This window comes from Melanotaenia boesemani, chromosome 6, assembly GCF_017639745.1.
Source record: "Melanotaenia boesemani isolate fMelBoe1 chromosome 6, fMelBoe1.pri, whole genome shotgun sequence".
In the NCBI taxonomy this organism is placed as follows: domain Eukaryota; kingdom Metazoa; phylum Chordata; class Actinopteri; order Atheriniformes; family Melanotaeniidae; genus Melanotaenia; species Melanotaenia boesemani.
The window spans coordinates 18,613,107-18,637,396 of record NC_055687.1 but is presented as its reverse complement, the minus strand read 5'-3'; the positions used below and the strand labels follow the sequence as shown (position 1 = coordinate 18,637,396).

The 24,290-nt window shown below is 40.2% G+C and overlaps 2 protein-coding genes across 3 annotated transcripts; one reads left to right on the top strand and one right to left on the bottom strand.

The window, feature by feature from the left end:
• Positions 1–6: 6 nt before the first annotated feature.
• chrnb2 (cholinergic receptor, nicotinic, beta 2) lies at positions 7–20,261 on the top strand. Its single transcript, XM_041989058.1, has 6 exons — positions 7–311; positions 9,677–9,822; positions 10,135–10,179; positions 12,494–12,603; positions 15,826–16,954; positions 17,982–20,261. Exons 1-6 carry the CDS (start codon positions 254–256, stop codon positions 18,132–18,134), a joined length of 1,641 nt encoding a protein of 546 aa, XP_041844992.1. The 5' UTR covers positions 7–253; the 3' UTR covers positions 18,135–20,261.
• Positions 20,262–20,950: 689 nt separating this feature from the next.
• s100t (S100 calcium binding protein T) lies at positions 20,951–24,254 on the bottom strand. 2 transcript variants are annotated; one of them, XM_041989082.1, is made up of 5 exons: positions 23,343–24,254; positions 23,187–23,254; positions 22,664–22,879; positions 21,532–21,743; positions 20,951–21,441 (listed from the first exon to the last, which is right to left on the bottom strand). In XM_041989082.1, the coding sequence occupies exons 3-5, from the start codon at positions 22,734–22,736 to the stop codon at positions 21,277–21,279; spliced, it is 450 nt and encodes a 149-aa protein (XP_041845016.1). In that variant the 5' UTR covers positions 22,737–22,879; positions 23,187–23,254; positions 23,343–24,254; the 3' UTR covers positions 20,951–21,276. The 2 variants fall into 2 exon arrangements, with proteins under 2 accessions (XP_041845016.1, XP_041845017.1); XM_041989083.1 differs by having other exon boundaries at positions 21,532–21,694; positions 22,664–24,238.
• Positions 24,255–24,290: the final 36 nt, after the last annotated feature.

Below are 24,290 nucleotides of genomic sequence, written 5' to 3'. Positions count from 1 at the left end.
GTTCAGCACGGACAGCCAGCAGCACCGCACGACCCAGCGCAGAGCTCACCTGGCGCCGCCGAGAACATATATTTGTTTCTCTCTCATCGGGCGGGGAAGAATAACTGGAGCGACGGAAAGGCCTGGCGTCACCATGTCAGGTAGAGACTGAAGGGAGGTTTGGGTCGTGAGGAAGAAAGAGGAGTAACACTGCGGTTGTGCTTGGAGTGGCTTCTCCATCCCGGTGAACACCTTTCCGGGCTCGGACGCACTTATGATGATGGGCGGTTGGCCGTTCTTGCTGCCTCTGGCTTTGCTCGCCATTGCAGGAGGTGAGTACTCTGCCCATCCTTGTGTGCATCATCACCTGGTAGAGCCCAAAGCGCGGCGCGTCTGTGCATTTAGGGAATCTAGATCTTAAAAGTAACGAGGGAGTGAGCATGAAAACAAAAGGAGTGGTTAGATTCTGAGGGGAGGCAGAGGTGTAGAAGATGACTCTTTCACTGCTGTGTCACCATCTTTCCCATAATAGCAGCGCGACGGAATGATGTAGAGAAATATCACCCACTCCATATGCGCGCAGCAGAAACACAAGCTAATATGATTTGCATTGTGTTTGATCAGAGTTGTTCTAATATAAGAGTCTGATATATAAATAAGACCTGTGATTGGTGGGTTTACAAGCTAATATAGTGCAGTGTGGTATCACAACTTAATTTGAGCGAGCCTGCCAATTTTAGGGTTGTGGTGGTTAAATTACGTTATAATAGTGGCATTATACAATTTAACAGAAGATAAATGAGGTGCTTCATATTTAAGACAAGCTATCAAGCATGCAATTACAAAACAGTTTTTCTGAGAGGATGGACTCATGGTCTGCAAAACAGTAACCTCCCACTTAAAAATAAATAAATAAAAACTAACTCTTTGTACCACCAGTCATAGTTTTCTCTCTAAATATTAGAGGAGGGCAGAGGGAAAGAAATTCTGTTGCTCACTTCTCTCTGGCTGTCTCTCTCATTAACACTGAGGTCTTGCATTGAGTAGGCAGGTTAATGAGAGGCATGTTGAGCTAAAACAACTTCTACTTCCTGTCATCAGAGGACAAATTATATATCATCCAGCAGCAGAGGATAAGCCATCTGTCTCTGTGTAACAGCTTTTATGGAGGACATGCATTGAGTAGATACTCTTATTTACGGCATAGTTGTTGAGGTCCATTTGGAGCTAATGAGGTATGTGTTAAGTGTATGCTGTTTGGCTTGTTGGATATATTTTACCTCTTTAAGTTGACTCTAATTTGGAGCTGCTGCATGTTCAAATGATTTGCCCCCAAACATCAGCTGACTGGAGATGTTTTTCAACTAATCCCTATAGTGACTGAGCAGAGGACAGCTCAGAGCCTTGAAGCACAAAGACAACTTCTCACTGCATTTGTGGCAGCTCACATAACTGCACAGAGTAACAACCTCCAACCACAAACACACACACATACCGCTAGTCATCTTCGTTGCACCAACTGTTTGTCATCACCCTTAGCGACTGCATCCCCCTTCATTTCTTTATCATACAACCAACACCGAAAGAGGACTTTCCCCCCAAGTAGTTTACCACACTTCCTTAAAAGATCTTTGACTTGCCTTAACCTTAATGCCCCTCCTCATACTCACAAACAGCAAACACACACCTTTCTTTAATGTTTTTGAGCTGGGTAACGTGAACTTTTAATTTCATCACACTTTAAAAAAAAATATAATTGCCAAGAGTTTTACAACTGCATATATGTAAATGCAGATACGAAGTAATGAAATTTAAAGAATCGTCTTGTGTTTTTGCACCTGAAAACAGCATTGACTTAAACACACACCCACACAGTAATGTAATGTAATACTCTAAATATAAGTTCAGGTTATGCTATATTTTCTTGATGATCTAATAACATAATTCAAACACTTTACAGATAGTAAAGATGTAAATGCATGGAAGCCTCAACAAATTGAAATCTTATTTGGGTAATATTAATGAGCTAAAGTTGGCAACGACTAAATAAATTAGACACAACAGTTTAAACCAAATTAAACATCAAACATGTTCTGTTGCATAATCTCTAGTTATTTTGGTTAGTCCTGAGTTCAAACAGAGGTATGTGGACTGAAAGAGAAAATGCAGCCAACATGCTATATCACTTTAAGGAGCTTCATAAGCATTGGACTACTAATGAGTCATCTTCCCTTAAGGGAGAAAATCTGATTAGCATCATCCTTGGAGACTATTAACTCTGTCCACACACAAGTGAACACAGACACATGTTTGAAGAAATGCAGCAGGCACATGATCAAACACACATACACACACACACCTGGAGTATGAGGAGCATAATAACATATTCTAATTATTTACTACAAGAAAGCAAACAAAACACTTTACTGAAATATGTGCTTAGAAAACACAGTGTATGCTTGGATTAATTCATTTCAGCACATAAGGACGGTCATTCTGAGTGTGTGTGCAAAGATGCTCAAGGACATTTCAGCACCTGTCTTCGATACTGCAGACGGGATGTGGCCATCCTGTGGTGTGAGGAGGATGCCGCTTGTCATTTCCCCAGCAGGGCATGCATAATAAACATGTCTGTGGTACTGTGTTGACCTGAGGCAGGGGTTACTGTGTGAAGCACAGTGTGCAATGGTCTCATCAGCCAAGGCTGCAAAGAGCGCTTAAAATAGTTTTAATGCAGTTCGTTTATCTCGAACCACACTATACTCTTTGTCCTCTGCTTTGTGATTGCACTAAATGAATATCGACCTTTTCCTTGGTAGTTCTACATTACAGAGAGATTAGCTCAGTCAGTTTTCTGCTTTGCTGTTCTGCTTTTATGATCTTAGTTCTATCTCACTCTACACATAACAGTCATCCTTCGCTTTGGTCTGACTTTTTTATCTCTTTCTGCCTTATTTTGCTCATTTATCTTTTCCATTTCTGTCTTTTTGAACTAACTGTGAAAACACTGTATGAGCAGATCAGCGGGTAGGGGCAGCATCTGTGATTAGATATGCTCAGCAGATTCACAACCGGGGCCTGCATTGGATTGTGAGAATGTGTGTGATTCCATGTATAAAACAGTGTGCTCTCATGTGTGATTTGTACAAGATTTTTTGTGTATGTGTGTGCATGTGGGTTTGTGTGAATGAATGTGTAGCAGTAGTACCACCACACAATGTGGCCCTGGAGATTAACAAAGCAGAGGGAGAGCATGGAAGTTTAATAGAAACTTAAGCAGAAGAGAAAAAGAGGCAGATAAGAGACATTTGGCGAGTTAAGAGTTTTAATTTTGACCTTGTCTAAGAATATCTTTATAAAGGTGTTCTTATGTCAAGGCAAGGTCATGCTTGTGTTGCTTGGATGTAGGTGTTTTTAAATTAAATCATGTAGACATGATAGAACTGACAAGACAAGTAAAACCACACTGCCCTAGAAACAATGAAAATGAAAGAGAGCATGCTGTAAGTCATGACAGAGAAAGAAGACAAATGTCCAAGCTGTCATCTAGAATCATATCTTGCAGTTAGACCTCCTCGTCCTCCTCATGTGCACATCTTATCAGTTGGCTGCTGGTGTCAAAATCTATTTGTTGCCAAATGTTAGCACACAATAACAGCTGCCATCATAACACAACAATTCAAGTGATGTATTTTATTGCATTCCTTGAAATAGGCACCGCCATTAGAAAGCCATACATTATCATCAAGCAGCTAAGCTTTTCACACAGATCAAACATGCACTGTCATGCTTTATGAGCATTTTAAATCACTGAGTCTTATAATGAGGCTTCTCGGTTGCAGATGTGTCACTAAACTAAACCATTTCGCTATGCTGACTATACGTTTCCCTTGATGTGATTTCAACAGACTTTCCATAGTGCAGCACACTGTGGCGATCTGTGCCCTGTGCTTCACTTAAATGCCTATAAACAAAAGGAGAATGTGGAGTAGTGTGGAGAATGTATTTTAAATACTGATAGATGATGCAAGAAACTGCTCAGATATGTGGTTTCAAAGGCAGCAAAAACACTGCATTATATACCAGTAAGGCGAAGGAACTGAGGCTTGGGTGTGCTTTGGGCTTTGTGCAAACGTCTCAGATAGCTGATAATGCTTCCAATAATTGATTAATTAGTGGATTAACGATATAAAAAATTTAAAAAGTCCCAGAAATTCCCTAAATGTACTAAAGCTGGGGGCATCTTATCTTCTCTGGAAGAAGAGTAGATGATGGATGTGTCCCTGGTGTGCTTATTAGAAAAAGTGCTGAATATGAACTAATGTGTACAGCTCTTTGAGTGGTCAATATTACTTGAAAATTCCTATATAGATGCAGTTTTATTGTATTCAAACTGTCCTTAACCTGATGAATGTTGTTCATTAAACGCATATTATCTTCCCCATACTGCTGAGATGACCCTGAGGTGCCCACTTACCCTTCAGAGGAGGCACAGGCAACCATTATGACCCATAAGTGCAATGCAGCTGATTCAGTTCCACTTATATTCAACAAACCAAAGCAGTCTTTTAAAACACTGCAGAAATTCACAATGATATTGATACAGTTTAACAGATGTTCATCAGATTGATCAGTTTAGTGACCATGTACATTTAAAGATGATCACATCCATAAACAAAATAAGAAGTCACAAAAACAATATGCTCCCTGCAACTAGATGAGAAAAAATAGGTGCAGATGACAGCATATCAATCAATACTGATCCATTATGTACCGTTTACATTGTAATTAGGTTGAAATTCCATGTTAAAGGAGTTTTTTGTGTGTGTGTGTGTTTGTGTATTTATGTTAGATCAGGATTGTTTTTGTGCATTTTTTTCTGTAATGTAACTGTTTTTCTAAAAAGATAATTAAAGACATGGTGGAAGCAAGTGCATAAAACATGTTAGTTGAGGTGTTTTATAAGCATGAGTGACACAAACTTGACTGCCTGTTCTAATGTGGAGTTGGGTAAGACAATAAATCTTCTGCCTCCAGTTAGTCCACAGTAGGATAGCTTTGTTTTTTAAGTGCTGTGATATTGCGGCTAGATGACGAATCAATATTAATATCTGAGTTCTATGGCCCCTGCAGTGCCAATTGGGTGTTGCCAGTAGATCAATGGATTTCTCCTTTATTGATTTAAGAATATTTCAGCACAAAAGGTCCCAGCTACAGCAAAAAGCCTCATTGACAGTCCAAAAAAAGAAGAGCAAAAAGCGACCTTTCTTCCCCTCAAACCGTTTCTCATTGTAGAGACCATTGCTGTAATAGTCTTAGCAGGATAATTTAATTTAGCTCTTGCTTTGCTCTCATTTTCCCCACATTTGTCTTTACAAAGTTGAGTGCACTCTGGACTCTTGTGTTGTAGAGTCAAAACAGCACAAGCTGGGAAATTGTATGAATTTTATGTAATCACACAAGCATGATTTGATCAAAGACATTTAAGGCCTACAGACACAGTGAAAGCGGCTACCATCTTGCCTGTTCTGGTGCTGTGTCACTGAGGTGTGTGTCTGCGTTTGCATTTGCGTGGTAGTGTGTCACTTCTGTTGCTCCAGGGTCTAATGGGGAGCCATGCTGAAAAATTCATAGTGTCACATTAAGTTTGCAATATTTGCGTTGGAAAACAACAAGAATACAACCTGAGTTATTATAAGCAAAATTACAACCTCTCAGGTCAGCTTTGCCTTCATTGTTGTGCATGGAGATGGAGAATTTGAGAGATCACACCCTTCTTGGAAGCATTAGTGGGTGCTGCAGACAAGAGGCTGAGTTAACATGTTGGTGATCAGGTCAGAGTCTGTGGGTGCTTTTTTGCAGTCTTGTTTTTGAGATAAAAACAAGAACAGACTAAAACTGTCTCATGGGCTTCATAATTTGTCTCTGTAATATTAAAATTTCATTCTAAATGACACAAGTACTGACCTATGAATAATCAAAAATAAAAAAGACTGGATAAGTTAGACTGTACAGTTTTCTATAAATGATAATTCATCACAATTCACCAAACAGGTGGTGGTGGTAGAACTCAGTGTAACCTGAGAAAAGCGCATGGATGAAGCTTGAGAGTGGAAATTTGCCATGTACCAAGAGTTGAAGAGGAATGTAGGAGGCAGGGCTGGTTCACTTACCATACGCCCAACAATAGATCTTGAAACTTTGCAGGCAAGTCTCTCTGTAGAGTCCTAAACATGATAGGGATCCTGGACTTGGCAAAGAAAAGGGCCATTAAATCAATTACAGATGCCACAGAAGGGACCACTTTGTGGCACTGGCTGAAGAACTGGTCGAATGCTGGGATGCAAGCTGGGAGAAGGTGTATGACGTTTTAACAGACAGAACAGAACTGAAATGTAGATCTGCTCTGCTCCATCATTGTTTAAGTGAACTGTATTGGCTTCCTGTCTCAGTCAACAGTGTTATTGCCTAGTGTGTCTGGGAATAATATACATTACTCATATGGTTCAGACTCAGACAGTAAAGCTTATTTTATTATTATTTCCCGCATGGATATGTGCACACAAAAAGATGCATATACCCCTATGAAATATCCATCCTGCACTCACAAGAGACAACCTGAGTTCTGCAGACATGTGCGACAAGATGTGGATTGATGATGGTGGATCAGTGATAGAAGCAGCAATAAATGGACAGTGGCTGTCACCAGCAGGGAGATGAAGATAACATGAAAGAGGGGAGGGTAGGAGGAAGGGAGGCAGACAATCAATACGGTGAGAAGAAACTAGGGGCTTTGAATTGTAGAAAAGTGGAAAAAGGGTAAAAGAAGAGTGCAAGATTAAAAACAAAGGAGTGAACAGTTGCGTGTCGAGTTAGAGGGAACAAATTGCCCTTGTTGGTCCATGGACAGAGGCTATCATTCCTGATCAGCAAACACAGGACAGGGCAAAAGGGAGGTAGAGGAGAAAGTTGGAGATTAAGAGAGAAATAAAGAGAGGACAGAGAAGAGCTCAGAGATGTGTTCATTGCAAAGTGTAGCCAAACGATGAAGAAAAAGAGCATTTAGTGTATCTCTTTTGTGTCTATTTCTACATATTTTCCACTTCCTGTTTACATCAACCTGCATGTAGACATGCAGCTTCTTGTCTTGACTTTGTGACTTTGTGTACTTCATTGCTGCTGTTATTGTAATTGCAAATGAATCTAACAAGTTGGAAATCATCACATTAAAAGAAACCTGCAGGGTTTGCTTGGTTTTTATGTGTGATAAATGGTTTACAAGCAGCTTTTCAATAATCAATAACAGTGACGGAGAGATTGTATGGAGTTGTGCTTGGCTAACTCTTTTAATTAAATTGGCTTTTTTTTTATATTTGAGGAGTTAATTCTTTCAAAATTTGTCCCTAAAAGATTCTCTCTTGAAAAGTCTTCATCTCAGGCAAACTGTCCAGATAATATATTATTATTCTTTTTGGCTTTTACCTCCAATATACCATACAGTCCTTTTGTTTATTTAAGCTTGTGAAGTTACAAGATCTGTTCTCTTCCACAGAAGATACTTCTCCTGAAAGGTCTGAAACACCTCATTAGTAGTTCAGTTTTTTTTCCCCTCACTTGTCTACATCGCCATGTAACTCATCTGCATACTGTCTGCCTGGTGGCTGTTGACATGGTTCAGAGAAAAGATATGTTCAAGTGCGCCTGCGGCATCCTTGTGTGGCCAACATGAGAAGTTGAGTAAAAAAACAGACTGCAGTGAAGTTGGACACATTTTACCATCATGATTGAGTTCACAACAGTGTTCCTTCTCTCAGGAATACCAGCTAGAATTACTTATTTTTCCTTTTTAAATAATACTCTCTTTTTGTCTTGGTAAAAGGTACTAAAGGGCTACAGGCTGGGACTGAACCCAGACCCTCTCTATCAAAGAGCTTCATCCATCCATAGAGCTTTGTGACACTGAACACCTTATGCAAGAGTTTCGTCATCTGAAACTCATCATGCACAATCTTTTTACTAATCACTGTATTTCATAAATTTTGTCTCATGAGTCCTAACTTTTCTGTAGCACTTTTACTGGCAAATGGTTAGGGTTGGGTATTAAAAATACACTGTAAGGCTCAGAGTTAATGCAAATATTTAAATCTATATGTTATGGAATACATAGAGAAGCTTATATATTTTTATACCTGTGTGTTGTGATTCCTGTCATATCATGCAAATGCTGCCCTATAGAAACAGCAGTCTGGGAACATGTTCCCATCTCAAAATTTACAACTATAGATTGTGATGCTACAACATTTTTGGACAGGTTGACGCAAATAAAGCTGTCATTGCATATTTTATGTTAGGCATGTCAGGGAGGCCTTAGGCTCATCAGCGCATAGTTGTGTCGTCATAGAGGTGACTCCCATCTGCTGCACCCTAAGAAGAGTCTTCACAGCGCCTGACTTGTCCTGATTTGACACTGCCTGAGGTTTGAATAACATGTGACATGACGTAGTGATGTTCTGTGTTGTTGCAGAAAGCTGGACTAAAGTTCTATCCAGCATGCACGCCTCAAGACTATAATGCCTCACTCATGTCAGTGCTGAACTGAGAGAAACACACCTGATGACTGACCAGCTACCGCACACTTTTTAATTTTAGACTAACAAGACTAATCAGAGTGAATTAGGTCTTTTGAGAGTGAGACACGTGAGCTAAAACTGAGTGTTACATTCAGTAAGTGACAAGAAGTGATGCATGGATGTGCAGTATGAAGAATGAATAACATCTAGATTTTGAAAATGATATCCTAATAATAATTTAATAATTTCTTATTACAAAGCTCAAAATGGACTCTTTAAAGTTTTTAAATGATTAAAGCTTTCACCGCTATCAGCTTTCTTCCAACTTGTTTTCCTGCACCGTTAATAGCTCTTTAAAGAGCATGTGTGAATATGCCAAATTCATAGTAAGCATCCTGTGTTTATCTTCAGGGGCAAAGTGAGAGGCAATCATGAGAGAATATGTAGTTGCCAGAAAGGCAGGGAATGAAAGGCAGCAGAGAATTAGAAAGGAAAGAGGAGCTGCACAATGGTTGTTTTTCTTCAGTGCATCATGTCTCTCACAAAAAAAGAAAAACCTTTCCTCGTGTGTGTGTTGTGACAGCTCTGCTTAAACTCCACTGCTCACTGATATGACTACAGTCTGCTGCAGATGGAGGGGATGGTGGGCAGGAAGGGGAAGAAAGAGATGGAGTGAAAATAACCCAAAGCTAGAAAAGAGTGGCAGTTGGGGAGTAGTGCAAAGCAGCAGAGGAAAATAGATGGAGACAGAACAGAGGCACTAACAGTGTGACAGAGACAGAAAGGATAGAGATAGACACATTCAGACGGGTTGACTCATTCTTATGATGTCAGATCTTGTGAGAAGTCTGTATCGAGCTGTGCCAAGGTTCTACAGCCAGCAATGATGAGTAATACCGTGGTTAAAGCTTTGCCTTTTCAATGCACATGGCTGAAAAAGCTGGCTGTGAAAAAAGAGGCCAAACAGAGAACCGCAACTGCACCGATGATTTTCTGCTCTGTATGATTGTTATATATTTCCAGTATGATAAATGTCTGTAAATGATGCCAGGAGAAATGCAGATGAGTGCAGCTTTCTTTGTCTCTTGATAGAGGTGCTTGGTGATGATAGTGTGCTCTCATTACAGGCAGCCTTGGAGCAGACACAGAGGAGCGGTTGGTGGAACATCTCCTAAATCCAGCACATTACAACAAACTGATTCGCCCTGCGACAAATGGCTCTGAGCTGGTTACTGTGCAGCTGATGGTGTCTTTAGCCCAACTCATCAGTGTGGTGAGTGTGTGTCTTGATCTGAATCATAATTGATAAGAATTATGCTCATCTATGTATTTGCAATTCAATAAGAAAAAATTAAATTCATCACTTTAAATTTCTAAAAACAGGGAGGTAGTTGGCATGGCGAGGAAAGAAAATCTAAAACTAAACAAGCCTAAAACTAAAAGGTTCAAGGTCTGGAAAAAAATAAAGACAATCCAAAAAAAAGTTGAGAGGTGCACAAAGTAAAGAAAACAATGAAAATATTTAGAAAATGTTAAATAAAATCTGTAATAAAATAATCTTTTATGTGGCTATTTTCTTCTGCAGCATGAAAGGGAGCAGGTGATGACCACCAATGTCTGGCTAACACAGGTGAGACCTCACACTCGTCCTTTTATCTCAGCAGCATTTAAATAAATTATTACAAAGAAAAAGAGAAATGAGAGCAAGAAAGATAATTCCAATGCTGTCCGTACAAGGAGTTAAACATTTGATTTGGATGTTTCTGTTTGAGATTTCACAGTTTCACAGTTAGGTCAGTGGAAGTGAATCACAAACCACAAAAGAGGGACTTGGATAGCATTCATAAATGTGACTTTGGCACACAGGCTCACACAAACACTGAATTAACCTTCTTCTACAGTGCTTCATAGTGCATGATGATTTATATTATATAATCAAATTCCACAGTGTCATCATACCAGTAGAGCATGATGTATGAGCTGTGGTGCCACTAAAAGCTGATTCACTGTGCTCCGTATGTTTCACTGCTTCTGTGGGTCACAGACTGTAACCCTGCCTCCTCGTACGTGGAGCATCATCTAGGAGAAGTGACAGGACTGGTGAGGAGACAGACAGAGAAACATTAAATGACACATCTTTAAATGGTCATGAATGAGATTTGTTTTACACTTAAAACAAATACAACTGATGACAAGAAAAGCCTCTTTCACAAATGCTTCAGCTGTTTTTCTCAGTTGATTTTGTGATGTGAGTTACTGTACATAATCCTTACCCAGCCCTCTGACAGGGCTTTGACCCTCTACTGAAGAATTTGGCAAGAAGAACGAGTGGAGAATGTACGCTTCTCACGTGTACTTCAGACCATGCACACACACATTTTTACTCCAACATAAATCAGATATAAAGTGGAAACAGAAAAAAGCCATATAATTAGTCATAAAACAAATGAGACAATTTCATGCAGTTCGTACTGTATTGTAGTGATTTTTTTTTAGATTTTACTCAATTTTTAAAATATACTCTTAATTATAATAATTGTGGATACTGTAGGAAGACCTCTCTAATGACACTAATGATGCTTTACAAAAGCAGGTCTTTAAATGACACAAGATTGTCTCATAGGCTTCTGTGCTGAAAAGAAAAAATAAATAAAAACAACAACATGATCCATCTGTACATCTGTCTCTTTTATTATGTATCCAAGCCTGTGTACTGTAAAGGCTACGTGTTCACCGGCTGAAGAATAAATATCCTCCTCTGTAGCCCTAATGTGATATGCCAGCAGATTATATTCTTTTCATTAAAAGAAAAACCCATTCACTCTCTGAAGTCTGGGAGCCACGATAATGTTCATACTTCATACTTTAAGAAGTCATCACCTGTGAAGAATTCTTTACAAAGTAATACAAAGTGTTTTGTTTTATTTTATTAATGAACTTGCTTTTTTCCAATTAATTTGAGCCTCTAGAAAAGAGTTTTTGACATTAAAAAAGTCATAAACGTGATTAGAACCCTTATGTATTTGTCAAGACAGAAAATAATAAAAATGCTTCCAGCATCCAAACATGCCCAAGCCTAACTTCAGATAATCATATTTATAAAGATAGAAATCCACCCACTCACATACACGTCTGCAGGCAATTTGGACTTACATCTAGGTCCACAGATGAAACATGCTTGAAAACATCTTGCATTTTATACATAATATGACCAATATAGATGGTGTGTATATGATTAAACTGCTTTATCACATGCTCACAAGCATGCAGTTTGCACCTTAGTAAGTTAGGATTTATGACATGTAACGGAGCGTAGAATGACCATAAGTGCTTTATGTATTCCTCGCCGTCAGAAAGTCTGGAGCCAAGGACAGCTATCCTGAGCCAAGACAAACTGTAATGATCACAATACATCATAGTAACTGCAGACAACCTAACGTGTGTTTCAGCTCTGCACACACAGAAGAGCTGAATGCTACATATCACAAACTCCAGTGTTTCAATGTCAACGGCTGACCCGCTACACAGACAACAAGATAATGTTAGTCTTTTACACAAGGTTACACAGAGGACATGTTTGCTGATGTGTATACACACAAAAACACACACACACATTCACATACATTTAATCTGCATTATCATACATGCCATTTTAATCATGCTGGTTGGTTGGCATAAGGATGCGTTTAAAGACTTCTCAGGGTCAAGACTGACACGAGTGTTACTCTCACTATGTTTTTAGGCTTGTTGTTAAAAGTGTGATGAAAGCACAGAGAGGACAGTGTGTTCTCTGGGCTTGTGCACATTTTGATGTGTCACGTTGACTCACATACAAACTGAAAGATGGACAGACAGGCCTTTTCCTCTCCTCTCAAAGATATCTTCTTGCTACTGCATGATTAGAAAACATGTGACTAAGCATGGTTTTTCTATTGGCCCCCCAGGAGTGGCAGGACTATCGTCTGACTTGGGTCCCCGAGGAGTTTGATGGAATGTTGAAGGTCAGGCTGCCCTCAAAACACATCTGGCTGCCTGACGTGGTCCTCTACAACAAGTGAGTCACACTCACTCCTCTGTCCTCACTTAAAAAGCTTATACAAGACACTAACAGACTCATAAATGCATACATGCATAATAAGATGCTAAAGGAAGACACGTACAAATCACATATGCAGCTGACAGTTCTTTAAAGTCGACTCCCTGGTGAGCAAATCCAGCTGCTGCCATTGTCAGTTGCTTAGATTGAGAGCATGAATTAAATAGCAGTTTTCAGAGTGCAATATATTTAGGCCCCACACATGACTGAATATGTCCACTGTTATATACTTATATAGCTAATGCTACATTGCTGTACCTCCAATCACGAGACTGGTATTGTAGACAGACACAGGCAGTATATGTATTACCATGAGAAGAAAAAAGTACGTATTGCTTATTTCTAATATTTTTACAGCACACAATATAAAAACTTAATCTGTTCCATACCAGCTTTTAAAAAAAATAGATAAACACAACCTCAGATTAACAAAAATATAACATATTACACTGTGCCATTATTTATTAAGGGCCATGTCACTGTCATGATTTATTCAGCAAAATTTAATTTAAATGCAGATTGAGTGTGTGAGGCAGGTGAGATAATAAAATGTCCTTTAATAACTGATGATCAGCAAGTGAGCTCCTCTGTAAAAGCACAAGTGTTGGCACCTTGCTGATCTGGAGCATTCAGATGTGCATCAATGCAATGCTAAGGCAGAATTTCATTAGCAATAACCTTCAATGAGATTATAAAGATATTTCCAAACAATTTAGAGTCCATCATTCTATAGTGAGAAAAATTATTCACAAGTGGAATGCATTCAAGGAAAAGTGGGTTCACCAAAAGGTCAGAGTAAACAGTTTTCACAGAAACTGAATGATAATCCTAAAGCTACATCACATATTGTGCAGGCCTCAGTTATCCTACTAAATGTTAAAGTTCATGACTGTACAGCTAGAAAAATTACTGAACAAGTATGGTTTGCTTGGAAGGTTTTCACTTCTGAGAGTTTTAGTCGATAAAACTGCATGTGAAGCCCAATCACACTGTATTCCTTCAGCTGATCAGATGTCTTAATGGGGATACTGTTGCTACTGTTAGTGATGATGAGGTTATGTTTTGACATTTTATTTGATATTATGAGGGCTTAGAGGTATCAATATCGGTATCGGTATCTTTGAAAAAGTACCATTAACTAATGGTATCGTATCGACAGAAGAAATACTAGTATTGCCCATCCCTCCCTTGTAGCTGCAGCTAGACAGGGAGCTTATGATTTTCCCATGCTTCAACTTACAAATATAGCAACAACACTTTCACTTCCTGTGTAACAAGGTTGGTGTCGTGCACCAGGGTTGCACTGGCTCCCTATGTTTTCATAAAGAGAAAAAGGTTAGGCTGGCAACACAAAGGTGCATCTGAACAAACCAGGCTTATGGGAAAACCTTAGGTGGATAAAAGTCATTAAAAGTGAGGATGTTTGGCCATAATGCACAGTATATCCAAACACAGCATATCACCTTAAACACTTCAAGCACTATAGCCTATAGATCTTATCTTATCTTATCTTATCTTATCTTATCTTATCTTATCTTATCGTATCTTATCTTATCTTATCTTATCTTGTGATTATTTGATTTTTTTTTGCAGCCACAGGATCTGGTCATTAAGTCCCCTATAAACTCCTCTATATACCAAATCTACAACATAATGGCTGAAAAAGGAGAACATCAAGGCATTGCTGTAGTTCAGTCATGAGTCAGACCAGCAGACAGACAGATGAGAGAGCTGTGTATTAATTAATATCTATAAAAACATTGGCCAAAATAGTAAAGAAGAATGGGCCAAAAATTCTTCTACAAGGATCTGTAAATTGACAATTTCATACAATTCATATTTCATAAATCATATTAATGCTGCTGAAGTTGGTTCTACAAGAATAATGGGTATTACTGGTTGAATACTGACATAATGTTATATGTGGTGTATTGCTCATCTGAGGTGGCATTTGTCTAATTTTAAGACATGGTAGAAACCATATGATTTTACATTTTTCTTTGTACTCTGAAAAACAAAAAACAGAAATGACAGAGGCTTTACTTTCTTTTTACCGATAACTGATGATACCATGTGTGTATAAAGTTAATCAACAAGGATGCAGAGAAATGCCTACCGACTGAATGTTCTGACCACTGTGGCTTATCTAAAGCATGGTCAAAAAGTGCATAGCTACTGGTAATGTAAAAATATTGGTAATAATCCAAACTGATGTTCAGTATAGCAGACTAAGCTGCACTTGTAAAACACAAACTGCCTTACACGTTAACCTTGAACAGCATGTTTTGTTTGTTGGGATGTGCTTGCATGTCTGAGGGAGATAAGGATGTTGCCGACCACTTGACTCAGTGTAATGGAAACTTAGTGTCTCCATACAGTATGCTAATCAGCTCATCAGAGTACAGTGATCTGTGTGGCCTTCTCCTCTTTCCCGGTTTCAGTCCTTACTTTACTAAAGATTAAAAGATCACCGACCCACCAAACTCCGGATGAAATGATCCTGTTAATCCTGCATACCCCAGGTCGGCTTGCTATTCTCCAAGTCTCAGTCACTGTCAGTCACTTGAACAGAAGGATTAGCTCAGCTTAAATCAGTGTCAGAGCTGCTGTTTTGAAGTTTTGATTATTTCATTAAATCTAAAAGCAAGATTATGTTTCGTCGAAAGCACTTGAGAAGATGAGTCAGAAATTATTAATCATCCTCATGGGTATATTACATGTTACAGCATTAGCATTAGACAACATGTAGCTGTTTATTGTGTCAAAATATTAAGTTAAATCGAAATTCCATCTCCAGCTTGAATGTTGTTAGCTGTCTTCAGACCAACAAATCTAACTTAAGCTGATCAGTACAACCCAGCCTGACCTATGAATGCTGTTTCCTGTCTAGACTATGTGTTCATATGTTCCCTGTCTTCCTGTTCCTTGTGTTTATATAAGCAGGTGTGGGTGACTTAACTTACCTCAGCATCCATGTGTGTATGTTTCTTCCTTTAATGAACCTTTAATTCTTGAAAAATTAAAATCATCATGCTTTGCTGTTCATTAGACTCTGGGAAAATTTGGCTCATCGTCACACTTAAAAACATTAAATCATCACACCAGTGTCTTACTAGTCTCATAAATATCTTAATTCATGTCTTTTCTTGTCTTTGCCCCATTTCCATTCATGTGTCTTAGTGCTGATGGGGTGTATGAGGTGTCCTTCTACTCCAATGCAGTGGTGTCCTACGATGGCAGCATCTTCTGGTTGCCACCAGCCATCTATAAATCAGCCTGTAAGATTGAGGTCAAGCACTTCCCGTTTGACCAACAGAACTGCACCCTGCGCTTCCGCTCCTGGACCTATGACCGCACTGAGATCGATCTAGTGCTTCGCGCTGACGTGGCCAGTATGGATGACTTCACGCCCAGTGGAGAGTGGGACATCATCGCCCTCCCAGGCAGACGGAACGAGAACCCGGCTGACCCCGCCTATGTGGACATCACATACGACTTCATCATTCGTCGGAAGCCTCTTTTTTATACTATCAACCTCATCATTCCATGTGTGCTCATCACATCGTTGGCCATCCTGGTCTTCTACCTGCCCTCTGACTGTGGAGAGAAGATGACGCTCTGTATCTCAGTGCTACTGGCTCTCACTGTGTTCCTGCTGCTGATCTCTAAGATTGTCCCACCCACTTCACTGGATGTTCCTCTAGTAGGGAAGTACCTGATGTTCACCATGGTTCTTGTCACTTTCTCTATTGTCACCAGTGTGTGTGTGCTCAATGTGCACCACCGTTCACCCACCACACACACTATGCCCCCTTGGGTTAAACTGGTGTTCCTCAACAAGCTTCCTGCCCTGCTCTTTATGCGCCAGCCAAGGAACAGCTGTGAGCGCCAGCGGCTACGTCAAAAAAGGAGGGCACAGGAGCAGAAAGAGGGTGGGCGCAGTGGAGAGTCAGGGGCCCTGATGGTGGGGCTCGGGCTGGGTAGTGCCGGAGGAAACGGAGGAGGATCCTCAACTGCGGTGTTTGGCAAGGATGACAGTGACCCTTGCACATGCTATGTGAACCGAGCTTCTGTTAAACAGTTTGGAGGGGATCTGGGAGGTGCAGGAGGGGGATCTGTGGATGGTCTGAATAGGGTAAGGGAGGGCCGGGAAGGTGGCTCTGGAAACCAGCAGAGGGGAAAGCAAGCAGCCAGTGGTCCTGTTTTGACTCATACCCTGCTGGCTCAAACGTGTCCAGGCTTTGAGGAGGCTGTGGAAGGAGTGCGCTTCATTGCCAACCACATGAAGAGTGAGGATGATGATCAGAGCGTGAGTATTACATAATCGTTTTCAACTATTTTCACAATATCTGGTGTTCTTTATCAGCCTGATGGACCTTATTTTTTCTTGTTTTGCCAAAAATTGTTATTACAGTTTACTGTTTTGATATCAAATTTGTATGTACAATGACAGTAATCAGTTAAAGCTACAGTACCTGTTTGTGTCTGAATGAAATCTTCCTAAATGTTAATAATTTTCTCCTCTGAATCATCTTCCTTTATCCAAATACGTAACCACCCACAAACTGTATCCTGAGCAGCACAGATGAGAGCCATGTCATATCATTAGCTGTACAGCTGTGCCATTTTTACTCTATCATCTGAAATGCAAGGGGTACTACAATGGACTAGAAGCAAAGCAGACAGATCTGGTGACGCAACCATAGCCCTGTGAATATCCAACACAGATATGTAATTATAGCGGCAGAATGACGTGTGCATGAAGGAGTACAGCTGAAAAATGAGCTGGAATAGAGAAATGGAGACAGCGGAGTGAGGGTGGCAGATTTTATTGCTTAACCTCAAGGCATCTTAGGAAAGCCAGCATCTCTCATGGAATGAAAGAAACTGACACGAGAATTGACAATCTTCTCTAATTCTGTCCATCCCCATCCAGTTGCCATGTTGGCTATGTTAACATCCTCCCTCTCCTGGTACAGTGCGTGACTGTCAGCTCTCCCACCTCCACATCCTCCCTCCTTTTCAATCCTCCTCCAGTTATCATCACAGGGGTTAAAATGTCAGAGCCCCTTCTGCCTCTCTGTGTCCTCCATCTCTCTCGTCTCTCATGTCCTTCTCTTCCTCCTTGACTTGTGTCGGACCTCATCAGAGCTGTGTGCCAAAACGAGTCTCCACTCACATTAACCGTTCACCTCCATTAACCCGAAAAGCAGAAAGATGGATAGACAGAGAATCACAGGATGACTGTGACTGTGCTCACCTTTATCTTTTTCTTCACCCCATCCCACATCCTTTTTGTACCCTCCCCAAACACCATCCACCCACCCAATCTACAGGTGAGCGAGGACTGGAAATACGTCGCCATGGTGATCGACCGCCTCTTCTTGTGGATTTTTGTGTTTGTTTGTGTGTTTGGCACATTGGGCATGTTCATGCAGCCTTTATTTCAAAATTACACGGCGAAGACCATCACCAGCCCGCCAGGCTGACCTCTCTACAGCCACAAAGTCGCTGACAGACAGCTCCCCAACCAATCAGCACAGCAGGATGTGGGCTGGAGGTGTGTCTTTGTATGTGTTGGGGGGGGGGGGGGTAAGGGGGGTAGAGGGGTAGGGTCTGAGTTTTATTATATTGCAGAGCTGAAAACAAAACTTCTACTGAACAGCAACCACGTCCATCAACTTTATAGCAACATTTTTTGCAACAAACAAACGTTTTTCTCATATGAGGATAAAGAAAAAAAAAAACACCATCAAACTCTTACCTGCAACTTTTTGTCCAGATGCTGAACAGACTGACCTCTCCTTTCTGGTTAAAAGTTCCCTCTTTGCTCCCCACCTCGGTCTTTCAGGGAGTGTGGATGCTTGGATTTCCTCCCTGTTGGAATAATCAACATTGTGCCCAACACTGACATGCCCTGACTATCAAAGACATCATTCAACCGCAATGTTGACTGATGTCAGTGTCAGAAAGGGAAGGGAGGTTCATATCAAGGTTCTTGTACTTTTGTTTTCCAGAACTCCACTATGACATGATTCATTATATTTTATTATAGCATAGCAGCTTACCACAGTATAGCATTAAGTATATATTATAAAGATTTCTCTATGTTAGCCCATGCAATAGTTTGTTGCTGGTTGAGAGGCTTTGGTGTGTTGTATGATTGTATAGATATAAAAAGAATGTGATATAAACTGTACTGCACTGCCTGTGATGGGCATACTAACATGATATGTGTAAGAGCAACAGATTGTGAAGGAAAATACATTGGGGACGTTGATACTGAAGAAAGAGCCAGGTTGGGTTGCTGCAGAAAAGTCAAAGAGATGTGCTAATAGATTATGCATGGACAGTTTTCGCTCAGTGTTTTGCACAGTAAATGGAGAACAGCCGCAGTCTGCTGTGCCAGAGTGCACAGCTGTGGATGAGACTAGCTCCTGAGAAATGGAGGACTCCGAGCCAAGATGGTGGCTAAAGCGTGTATATGACGGACAGTGAAATATAATTTTGCTAAGATGGAGTATTAAGAGCTGAGTTAAGAGGAGGCAAGGATCAATACTGGATAAAGTTTCATGCAAGTCAAATAATATTGGTGGGTTGATGGGGATTTTTATCATGGATACTGAGCAATTATGTGTATCAACATGTGCTTTCACAGCTGTTTATTTGATCGTCATTACTCTGATCATCTGAACTGAGTAAGACAGTATCTCACTTGCAGCTCTTTGCTTGGTTTTTCTCTCGTCTCTTTTAGGACTTGCTCAAAGCAAAACTATACATGTATTTGTGTATGTGAATACCTTTTCCACACCTTTTTATTATCATATCTGTGAGATCTAATGATCAGATGAGCATTATGTATCTTTGTCTTCCTGCCACTCTTTTTATTTATCCCTACTAACTTCTCTTCTGTCCTTATCCTCTTGTATGATCTTCCATATAATATGATTTGTGTGGTTGTGTGTGTGTGTAGTTGTTTTGTTTTATTTCCACATTTTTTCAAGTTTTTTTAATCAAAGTAGAACAAGGCCTTCTCAGGCACACGTGCAATTAAAGAGGAGAGAAATGACAACATGGCCAACAGAAAAGTGGTCATAGAAGGCAGTAAAAGTTATGCAAAATCAAAGTTAAATGAATAATGAACAGAGATAAGGAATGAAGACAGGCAGAGAGAAAGGACTCTTAGTGTTGTTGCTCCATATGAAAGTAAACCTCTGAAAAAAAATTATGTCTAATCCCTGTCACTGTCATTGGCTGTGAATTTCCTCAGCTTTTTACAGTCATGTGGCCAAGTCTGCAGCTCCGCTCAGATCTGGACTGGGAGCTGTTTTCTTCCCTGTCTCTTACGGATGGGATTACCTGTGGGGATTCCTGGTAGATCCCAAATGAGTGTGAAAAGCTTTTCAGAGACCTGTGAAAACTGTTGGCTGCATGGCTCCGCATGGAGAAAGTGCTGCTGCCCATTCTCTTTTTGCTCCTTTTCTCTCTGACCTTTATACACTTCTTCCTTTCTTCTCACTTTCTCTCTGATTATGCTCCCCCATCTTTCACCCTCATCTTTCAGACTCTAAAATCTGCTCCTGTGCACTCCAATAAAGGTTGTAGGTTCAGATTAATCTTGACTGTGTGGCATGTTCTTTTTTCTTTACTCGTGCACTCTCCTTTTCACGTTTGTACAAAATTTTGAGTCTGTAAATTGAAGTGTTACCTCAGTTTCCTATTAATCTTACACTACAAGATAAAAAGAAAGAAAAAACATTTCCTGGCTTTCTAATGCTGAAGCTTGCAATTTCCCCTCTGTGTGCACACACATACCTACACACTCAAACAGTACTTTTTTTTCCCTTTTAGGAAGCAAAGCTTTCGAACAATAGTGGGTGCTGGGCCAAGTCAAGCCCATTACAGGTTCTCACTATTCTGCTGTAAAAAGAGGAATTTAGTAATTACCTGCACAAATAAATATTTTGGCTTTTTTTATGTAGAGAATGGGCTTGATGAGCATTACACCAAAACCCCTGTAAAACGTCTTACACCTAACTTTCATCTAGAGTTAAATATATTACTTTACAATGTTTATTCTTAAAAATGACATATATCTACAATCCACATCCATACACAACATGCACAAAAACCGGTGCATTCATGTGGCAAAGCAAATTAGAAGAACGTTCTTGTCACTACACATCTGGTTTCAAACAAGGGCAACTTGCTGCCACCTGGTGGCCATATTGTGCTCTTACTTTTTTTCCTGCTGTAATAAAGCACAGCCAACATTTGCATTGTTTAAGTAAATTTCACATTTATTTTTTTCAAGGTGGGGGGGGGTAAAGTCTTGAGCTTTAAGGTGTAGTAAAATGCATGAAAAGAAAAGCATGACAGATATTCACATTATGCAACAATGACAGCTGACTATGAGTTCAGATTTCAATATTACATTTTCAGTGGGGCATTGTAGGCAAATACACAAACACCCAACAATTATATTACAACAGTTATATGTGTGTGTGTTTCTCCACATTAATTACATGATAAGATGTTCTAGGTGGGTCTTCTTTCCTGCCTTGACTGTTTTCTCCTTGGAGCTTGTAGATGTGGATTTGCAGAGTGGATATCTTAGTGCTGAGGAGGCACTTACTTCTTCTTCTCCTGCTTGTCATTGTACTCCAGGAAGAAGTCGTTGCAGGCCACAGTAAGAGCCCCAACCAGTATGATGAACTCAGTAAAATCTACCTCTCCATCGTTGTTAGAATCTAGGTCTCCCATGACCTTATCCACCGCCTCTTTGTCCTGAGCATTCTGCATTTGTGGGGAAGTAAACATAAATATTGGCTCAAACTGTTTTAATCACTTGCATGTACATTTTGTGCCCTTAATAAGCTTCCTTACCCCCAGGTAGTTGCCAAGCTCTGCTGTAAGCATCTCTTTGAGCTCAGCCCTGCTCAGTGTGTATTTGTCCCCCTCATTTCCAGAGTACTTATGGAAGGTCTGGATCATGAGCTGCATGGCATTCTCCAGGGTGGAGGCATTCTCTGAGTTGGGCAAAGACATTCTGGGGAGGGGAAAAATGTGGATGAGTCGGTCCTTAGTAAAATTTGTGCCTAAAGAAAAGATTGTGCCAAACATGGGGTATGAGGCCAATGCAAGAAAGTCTAAACTGGTTAAACCCTCTGTCACTGTGTTTTTCCTGAGTAAACACACTCTTTTCTTTCTCACTGTAGCTGATAAATATGCTAATAAACAGACAGATAAAGAACTCAAATGGAAAACTAAGAAAAAACAACAAAATTGCTGAAATAGCTCTTTCTGATCGGCTCATGACTGATTAAATATTTCCTGAGTTGGAAATCTAAGAGTAAAGTTTACTTAGCCTCCTCATATGAAGTCTTTCCTTCCTGCTAGTGATCTGATAAGATGTTACTACATATAAAATGATCCTGAATCTGTTTGCTGCTTTGTCCCAGTGTGAAGACCTCTAGGAGTCAGCAGCCGGACATGTGAGCCAGATGATACGAGTGAAACTCTAAGCTGGCTAAACAGCCCAACTAAAAGAGGAGATGCAACTAGAACACACAGAAGCAATCTGATCTGGCTTTTACTTTAGTTAGACCGGATGGCAGAAAACACCAGAGACAGGTGTAAGTCCTTGCTTTTCTTGAACCTATATCACCTTTAAACTGTGCGGACTTGTCCTTCCTGCCACTCACAGCATACATCAGTTGTTTCTCCTGGATGCAGCTCTCCAAGTATCATGAATCAGTAGTATGAGAAATGTTGTACCCTGCTCTGTCTAGATAACAAGATAAATTGAGGTTTTATAGCTTATTGCTGAATAAACTGATGTTTTTTCTGGCCATTTAGTTTCGTTACGTAACTGTAACAAAACAGCCCACTTGAAGAGTGTGCCATGCACTGGCTGCAACCAGAAAAATCTGCCTCTAGTAATGATGGTCAGAAGCAACCTGCCACAGTTCTCATTGTTAACATCTGTCTGTTACATCCTCCAATCTTTGTTTCTTACCTGAGCGGAGGTGAAGTGCTGGCCTGTTGGTCAGGTGCGGAGAGAGAGGGAAGTAGCGTCTGATAGGGAGCATGTGGACAACAGCTTCTTAAATACATCCTTTACTCCACCCATTTCACCTCTCCCCCTCCTTCCACCTGTTGCCCCTCTTCTCCCTATCCATCCCCCTTTCTCCTCTTAACCTTCTCTGTTTACGCATCAGACACCTGCTACCTGCTAAAAAGACAGACGTAAGATCCACCTGTCCACATCGCACTACTTGTCAGAGATGACATATTAACCAAAACACTAATGGTAATGTGTGGTAAGTAAATTGACTCACACATAATATGACCACAAGGAAAGAATTCCTTTGTAAAGTTAAATGTTATCGTTACCCTCAGATGTCATCCTAATGGGTGGTTAAGTAACTCAGCCAATTTTTGGCATAAATAGTGAATATGGAATATTACGACTTGGATTATCACAACTCACAAGACAAACTGAATTTTTTGAGCAGGGTATCCTGTCTTTTATCACTTACTATTTTCCAGTGTACCATTGTAATAGTGGAATCTCCTGCTTCTTTGTTGTCCAACCATTTTGTACTTCCTGTCAAAACAAACAAAAAGGCTTGCAGGGATGCGAAAATGAAAACCGAACCAAGCTCAAGATAATAATAATATAATAATATAATAACCTCATAACTTTGCAAATGTGTCTTGCTTTTTTGCAGCAAAACAAGTGGTGGGGTAAGTGTAGGAATTAGATTAGTTTGCTGGGGGAAACGAGGGTCATGCCTGACACAGTATCCGAAGGATTAGTGCAGCACAGATGAATGGAGCCATCACACCTGGCAACCATGCAGAGAAATCCTCACACAAAGGAGAACATGAGAATGAAAGGACATGCACACTTTTGTCAACATTTTCACACCTCCAGCTCCGCAAAACAACCAGTGAAAATGAAAACATTTGGACAGATACTTTAGAATGGGAACAGAAACAAACTTCAAATAGTCCTCTGAAGGCAACTTTCAGCAGGAACAGAAAATACTTTAAATAGTTCCTGGCATGAATCCACATAATTCTGGAATAATGCAGTGGAGACAGTGAACAGAAAGTGAATTAAGAAATAAAAGTATATATAATCATGTATATCTGAAAGCCTTTCCATAAGGTCACACATTTCAACATTGATGTAGAGGCACTTTCATTTAAGAATGTCAAAACATATATATTTGACAGTAGCATGGTGGTAAGAGCATCTTATTGTTTATGTGTCTTTCTTGCAGGATATTGTGTCAGTGAGTGGGGTAGCATGGTGTGTGTACGCTTACATGCACCATATGTGTGTATAGTGTTGCAGAGTGGAGGACAGCACACAATGGGAAGCATACTGTGTCAGGATCAGATTACAAAAGTTGATGCATCTGGAGGCTGCTGAGTTTGACCAGCCAGAGGAGTCACAGCTATATTTAGCAAGTGCCGCAGGTAGGAAGGAGGCAGGTGCTGCTCCAATTGGACAATGTCAGCCCATGTAACTGTAAAGGAACAGCGTCCCTGTTGGGTTTCCCTGAAGAATTATGATGGAAGTTAACGCGTAAAAAGAAAAGAAAATACACACAAAAAAACAACAGATGCTTTAT